General features: G+C 32.9%; 2 protein-coding genes across 5 annotated transcripts in view; both read right to left on the bottom strand.

Annotated features, from left to right (window-relative positions):
* LOC112029320 (uncharacterized) overlaps positions 1-4,917 on the bottom strand; it is a 47,968-nt gene extending 43,051 nt beyond the window's left edge. For 3 of the 4 annotated variants that reach the window (XR_010627663.1, XM_065770167.1, XM_065770166.1), the window contains exons 1-2: positions 4,190-4,917; positions 3,334-3,410 (exon numbers count right to left, since the gene is read on the bottom strand). Coding sequence is in view for 3 of the 4 variants with exons in the window: in XM_065770167.1 (XP_065626239.1) it covers positions 3,334-3,410; positions 4,190-4,357 (245 nt within the window). In the remaining variant the exon portion in view is untranslated. The remainder of the gene's footprint in view (positions 1-3,333; positions 3,411-4,189) is intronic. The other variant, XM_024062009.2, reaches the window with a different exon arrangement.
* Positions 4,918-7,164: 2,247 nt separating this feature from the next.
* LOC112033366 (uncharacterized) overlaps positions 7,165-7,500 on the bottom strand; it is a 1,339-nt gene continuing 1,003 nt past the window's right edge. The window contains exon 4 of the mRNA XM_065770178.1: positions 7,165-7,500. This exon is cut by the window's right edge and continues 248 nt beyond it. The gene's annotated coding sequence lies outside the window, so the exon portion shown is untranslated.

Consider the following 7,500-nt stretch of genomic DNA (forward strand, 5'->3'; position numbering starts at 1 on the left):
AACCAAAAAGGAAGATATTCAAGTTTTAATGTTAGGCTAAGGTTCGAACTTGATGTCATAATTATTTTAGTAATTAATTAAAATACAAACATAAATATTAACTTGTAAATATTAGCAAAATTAAATAAAATAAATTTAAGCAGCTTTCAATTGAAATTTATGGATTTTATAAGGTTAATAGAAAATAATAAAAGAACATGCATAAGAAGTATTATGTTTAGTTATCCTTCAAGTAGAAAACATTTAAATCTAAAGTAAGACCATTTTCAAAAAAAAAAAAAAATCAAAAAAAAATAGCACATTTACATGCAAAAAGACAAATATTAAATCACAAATAAATTTAGCAAAGAAAAAAAATCGAACGGTATTAATATATTTAGAGAGGATAATTAACAATTAAACCTTTCAAAGACAAATGTGTGTGCATGTGGGGTGGGGGGGAAGGGGGTTCAGAGGTTCGAATCCTCGTGGTAACCTTTACAAAAATAGTCACTCTACTGAACCATGAACGATTTGGTGGTTTGGCGGTTCACCCGGTTCATTAATATTATTTCAAATGCAAAATTTTCTAAATAAAAAACCAAATTGTATTTTTATTACCTATAATGCAGTCCAGTCCAGGTTTCAAAAACCATGTTTAAAAGTCATCCAAAAAAAAAGGAAGACTAAATGGCTATTTTCATTTACCTCTCTTGTACATATATCCAGTACTGCATTAGGCAGTTCTTCATCTGAAAAGAATTAAACTATCCCAGTTAAACCATTACTGGCTAAACAATGAGAAACGAATATGCTTCATTAAACCCATCAAATTACAGAGATTAGATTATTCATGCAGTTCAGCCCTTCATCCTAGATATTCCCCTTTCATGAACACCATGATTAGCTGTTTAAACATAATGCCAGACATCATCACATTAAAGGTAAAGTGATTTACTATTGAATAGTAACATATTAACTACAATAGGAACTATCTCATAATGAAAAATGTACAGAAAGGATTACATTCTAGGTTACCCTTTTTTTTTAAGTAAATTTATTGACACAAAAGGAAAAAATAAAAAGAAAATGGGTGTTATTTGGATGGCTATCCTCATTTTTTGATGTGGTGCATTTGGCAAGAGAGAAATACAAGGTGTTTTGAAGACCCTGAAAGGACAATAGCAAACTTAAAAATTTTCTTCTTTAAAACACTATCAGATTGGATGTCTATCATGGGAAGTCCTATTTCTTCGGTTTATGATTTGATGGAGGCCTATAATTTGTGTGTTTGGTTGTTTTGGTCCCCTGTTGGATACTTCCTGTATACTTGGGTAACTCCTTTTTATGACTTTGAATAAAATTTTCATTACTTATAAAAAAAAAAGGGTGCTATCCAAGTACACGAGGTGTATATAGCAAGTACAGACAAAAACAAAAGAGAACAAGAAGCAAAAATAGAAACATTAAGACACAAAGCTAGTGAAAACTCAAGGAATTGAGAATCCCACAATAGAAATCATGGGATTTTTCTATTCTAGCGAATATAGACAAATACTTTTGCATGATGTAGGGCATAAATCATGATGAACTACTTTAGCAAAGAATACCACACCCTTTGCCATACCTCACCCCAAATCAAACATATGTTGCATATTCATTTCATCATGGATGAACTAATCTTGTAACATACGATTGACTCAAGGTGAGGTATGGCACAAGGGTTAATTTTCAGCATGATAATTGGTGTGGGGATGACACTTTTAAGAATGGATACCCAAAGCTCTTCATGATAGCTAGAAATAAAGATGCCCACAGTGTTGAATTACAAGGATGCCTTAAATGGCAGTGTGAACTGGGTTCCTTCTTTTACACTAGCAGCTCATGATTGGGAGTCACTATCTAAAAATCAGCCTTTTAAAAGTAATTCTAATTATCAGGTTCAAAGAAAAGGCGGTGACAAGTTTTTTCCATGGAAATCAATTTAGTGTAAAATGCCCTCCTCACATGGCATTCTTTGTTTGAACAGCTGCAAAGGGCAAAATCCTAACAATTAATAACTTGGGGAAAAGAGGTATTGTAATTACAGATAGGTGCCGCATGTGTAAATCTAATGGGGTGTTAATGGATCTCCTCTTCCTTCATTGTGAGGTTGCAAGAGACCTGGGATCACTAGGAATCATTAAAATGTCAAAGGGCTCACCCGAACCAGATAGATCAATGTGTGAATTGCTACAGATCTTGTGCTTGTTTGGGGTGTGTTGGGCGATGATGAAGACTGTACTTGAAGATTTGGCTAGCTGGATTCTGTTCGGTAAAAAAAGTAAGTTTGGAGACTTGGAAGGTCATTTCATTGTGTCAAATGTGGTGTTTTTAGAGAGAGAGAGAGGAATGTGCAAACTTTTGAAGGATCAGAATTATCCGTAGCTCAACTGAAGTTTCTTTTTCTGCAGTCCCTATATACATGGGAACATGCTGTCAGTTTCATTCACTCATCAGATTTTTGGCTTTTCTTGATAAATTGAATTATTTATTTATTTTTAGGTTATACTTTTATATATCTTGCGTACATGGTTCACACCCCCTTTTTGTGCTATGTAATTGAAATTTTATATCTTACTCATCAAAGGAAATACATTTCAAATTAGTCAGATAATCAGTTGATAAGACAGTTACAGTAGACAATTCTTCTTTTTAATCTTTAATGGATTTAAAAAAGAAGCAGGTCCTACTTGCTGTTTCGAATAATTTAAAACTGCAGTTTGAGAATTATATTTGGCTGAATTTGTTATAGGTTTTTTAAAACCAACTTGCTGATTGAGGTAACTTACAACAGCTATTGCAGCATACGGATTTTAGTAACAAGAAATTCTTAACAAAAATTACTAAAACCAACTTCAAGCAAAGTCATTCACAAACATTTTCCATGGAATATTACAAGTAGGACGTACATATGCACATAAAGTTAAGCAACTAGGCACATAGGCTCAAAAGTAAACTCTTTAACTTCTGTAACAGCAAGCAGTGAGAGAGAAAATATAGAAAACAAAAAAAAAAAAAAAATCTAAATTTTCTTATAAGTTACCACAATATCATTCTTAAAAGATTTACCTAAGTGACTGCTATAAGTTTAAAGAAATTATAGAACAAAATAATCTAAGGACTTCTGCTTAAGGTTGAAGATTAAATGAAACAAAGAAGTGGAACAGATATTCTAAGATACCACAAATAGGTTCCAATGAATAAAATTTCCATTACAAACTAGATAAGCTCAGATGAAGGCTAAACCTCCTTTATCACAGGGCTCAGGAAATAAATAAATATAAAAGATAAACTAATTAGTCCATAGCTTACCAGGTAAGTAAAAAAGTACTCCAATATGAAAAGCTCCAAAAGAAAGATATCCCTCCATTGTAGTGGCCCATTATTGTCTGCATGATAAAAATTAAAGAATTATGTCATAATCATTAAACCAATCAACTCTGCAGCCAAATTTAATTAGAAAACAATACACAATATCACATCAAACACACACACAATGAGCATAACAACACATTATGTATAGCAAAACTACATTACAAATATAGCTTCAGAGCTATCAAGCAAGAGAGATGGAGAAGCCAAAACTATAATAAATAAATAAAAAAGTTTTTATTCGCATTCTTGCTCAAAAGTGAAGAATTTTTCAAGGGGTGAATCTGATCATCATATAATATTACGATCATGCATTTAGAGAAGTAAGTGTTCGTGTGTGATAATCTAGAAGGGAATGACAGCCTATCAAGGTCAATTGAGCGTCATCAATGACGGGATCAGTAATAACAGGATACAATAGGATTTGAACATATAACATCTGTTCCATCATAATTACTCTGTTACTTTAAGAAACCAATTGGCTTTTGGTATAAGCGGGGTTCAAACCCAAATTCCTTATTCAACAATAAAAGACTCTACCAGCCAAGCTAATCGAACGTAAATTAAACTCTCCTTTTTTAATAATATAAAAAAGAAGTGTTTTCAGCTAATACATCAAATACTATATACCATTTCCATAATCAGAAGAAGTAAATATATAGATCAATTCCGGATTTATTTGAAAGGTTTGGATACGCAAATGATCAAACCAACCAAGACCCATCATAGATCATATGTGAATATTATCAAAAATCTAACAAAATTCAAAAAGTTGCAAATGGAAAATGAAAATTACGGTCCAAATGTCGGCGGGTACGAGGATGATGAGAGAGAGAGAGCAGAACCAGGTGTATCCAACGGTGAAGAGAACGTATCTTGGGACATGGGGACCCGCGAAATACTTCAAGGTCATCACAACCATCCCCATTGTTAGAGGCAGCGATATCAGATAGAATACCCACATTCTTATTCTTCTTCTTCTTCTCTCTTGTAAGAAGATTTCTGTGAATGAGAGAGAAGAAGAAGAAGAAGGTTGCAGAGAGAGAGAGAGAGAGAGGAAGGTTTTTGTGGTTAACGCTTTGATTTCATTTGAAGGCAAAGAGAAAAGAGAACCGGTCAAGAGGGAGTTTTTATTTCAAGTTCCTGGACCGCCTAACATCAACCCCACTCTAACGTCTTGCACGTTTTTGTTTTGTTTTGTTTTTTTTTTCTCTCTCTCTCTCTCTCTTTTTAGAGTCTTACACCAAAGATTTGTTTTGGTTGGGCCAAACAAACACTGCACCTAAATTATTTTTCTTTGTTTTGAAGTGTCCACTTTTAAGGGGCGTTTGATTTTGATGTTCAAATTCTTGGTAATGTGATTGGCATCCAACCAAGTCTTTGACCAGGAAATGAGAGAATTTACATGGTCGTTGTTGGCAGAGGCCAGCCGGGCTGTGAATGCAGTGGGAATGAACTTCCCAAAAAGCCAGCCGCGAGCTGGGGTCAGCATAGAAATTAGAATGAAGGGGACGGCCCCAATGCTGGCTAGGCAAAGCCAACTTCTTGGGTTGTGGGCAAGAAAACTAGACAAATCATTTAGCGCGAGACAGTGACAATAATGTATGAGGATGTAATTATTTTTTTCTTTTTGTTTCCACGGAAACCTTATATAAAAATAGTTTTTCATTTTTTTTTGTATTTGGTAGTATTAGAAAAAAAAAATCAAAGGAAAATTATCTTTTAACTTTTCTTATTTAACTTAGCATGAGATAGAGTTGTTTTTACTAAAAATTTTCTAGAAAACAATTTTATCTTATGCAAAACTAAATAAGGGAAGTTAAGAGACAATTTTCCAACTCATTTTAAGGTTGCTACTATACATAGGAAAATTAGATTTTTTTTTAGAAAATATTTTTTGAAAAATGATTCAATTTCCATAAAATGCTAATGTTGAAACAGACAAAGCATAAATAACTATATCTATGTTTGATTCAGTTAAGAATCTAGATCAAGCTTAGGTCCAGTGTCTAATAATATTGGACTCGTTGAGATGATGACATGTGTTCACTTTTAGACACGTGTCACCATCTAATCAGATCTAGTGCACTGGATACATTGGACCTAAACCAAGTCCAAGAATCTAATAAGATTTGAATATGAGATTCTTGTGTTTGGTTTATTTTAGGAATTATTTATTTTTTCCATTAGATTTGTAAGCAAATATCAAGTCATTTTCGTTATATTTCTCCAAATAAATAATGAGAACAACATATAAACATAAATCATGGCAAATTCACAAAAAACTAGAGTCCAACATTTGTTAATGGCATGTACAATACAAAAATAATTATCTAAATTATTTTTCTTCATTATAATCATGTCTTGTTAATAAAAATAATGCATTTTCTTTTAGCATGTAACTCAATCCCAAATAGGAAATATCAAAAGAGATTAAAAAAAATTCTATTTCTTAACCATGATTTTAGTTTTATTTCTATTGGTTAAAGGATACAGGAAGAATGGATAAATTGTCAATTTATATATATATATATATATAATTACTTTTTTTTAGCGGAATCACGTTCTTACAAAAATAGGATTTAGTGGAGATCTAGATGCCTACACCACATATGATTTCTTTGTGTGATTTGTAACCCAACTTAAGAGTGTTAGAGGGTCTTTCGACATTCCCAAGAATCCTAACATATTACCAATACAACACCTCCTTATAGAATTCAAGTTTGGGTCTTGAGAAAAAATCCAATCTGCTTGGGTTTTGAATTGAATCTTGGAAGGCCTAAGCTACAACTTTATGTCACTAGAAAATGTAGTGCTTATGATGTGAATTGCATAGTTCCCAACCCACAGCTTGTAAGAGAGACAAATTTTATATGTGCTAGTCTCATAAGATCCATGTTTCAAACATGTGGATTCCACACACGTGAGACCCACATGTCAATGAGATACGGGTCTCATGAGACTAACACAGGAGATCCTTCTCTTGTGAGACACCTTTATTAAAGTGAGCAATGAGCATCGGAGATATTTACCTACTTATGCGTGAAAAAGAGACAGAAGGTGACTTCACATCCCTCATGCCAAATATGTAAAGTAGTACATTGATGATTGACAAATAATCCCATCCAATATATGTTATTTCAAGTTCCCATAATCTCATTTCACACGTTTTATTCTAAGCTTGCAATAGCCTAAGATGTTTGTAATGTTAAGCATTCCTTGAGAAGGAACTAGATTACTTTTTTTTCTCCTCAACAAAAAAATTAATAATTTGTTTAATTATTATTTTTATGACAATATATATAATCCTATATTATATGTACCTCATCCACTCCCTTTTTCTTCGAATGTCCTTAAAAATATTAATAAAAATCATTCATTCTAATTGAACCCTCAATTTGGATGGCTGTGGACCTGTAATAGGATTTCTTTTGGTTTATATTACATAAACCAGATGGGAAAAAAATAGCTCTGTTGAATCAATTAATTTCCTTTTCTGTTGAAGGTATCTATCAGCCTCAGCTGCAGTGCGGCAACCAGCAGCTTGGGCTTCCTGAATGATAAATTCATGTGGAGATGTACTTAGTTTGACAAATTGAAAGCACCATCATACTTAATACCAGAATGAAGCATTCCTATTTAGTATATATTATGTGTTTGTGTGCATGCATGGGTGTATAAAATATGATATCATGAATGGCAAGTTTCAAGATAAGCCATGTGGCATGCTTGTTTTACAAAAAAGTGTTGGGTATACAATCTATTGTATGGTCAAAAACATCAATTGGTTTAGGTGGTTTTTGGCTGTTGTAATAAGATGTACAAGACACATTCAAATGGCGAGCACAGATAGCAGTAGAGTAAAAACTCAATGCAAGTCATGTCACGAAGCCAACCACCAAAAAATAAAAAGACAGAGGAGAGAAACAAACCAACAGAGATAGGCTGCTAGTCCAAAATTCTCATCACAACAAAAAAAAAAAAACCTAGCACATTACAGAAACTAAACTTTCGTTAAAATACAACCCATCCCCCATACAATGTGAGCACAATGCAGAGAAATTCCAATCACATAAATCTTAATGGAGAGAATCCAACTCTTAACAT

Source organism: Quercus suber, unplaced genomic scaffold, assembly GCF_002906115.3.
Source record: "Quercus suber isolate HL8 unplaced genomic scaffold, Cork oak 2.0 scaffold_3B, whole genome shotgun sequence".
Taxonomy (NCBI): Eukaryota; Viridiplantae; Streptophyta; class Magnoliopsida; order Fagales; family Fagaceae; genus Quercus; species Quercus suber.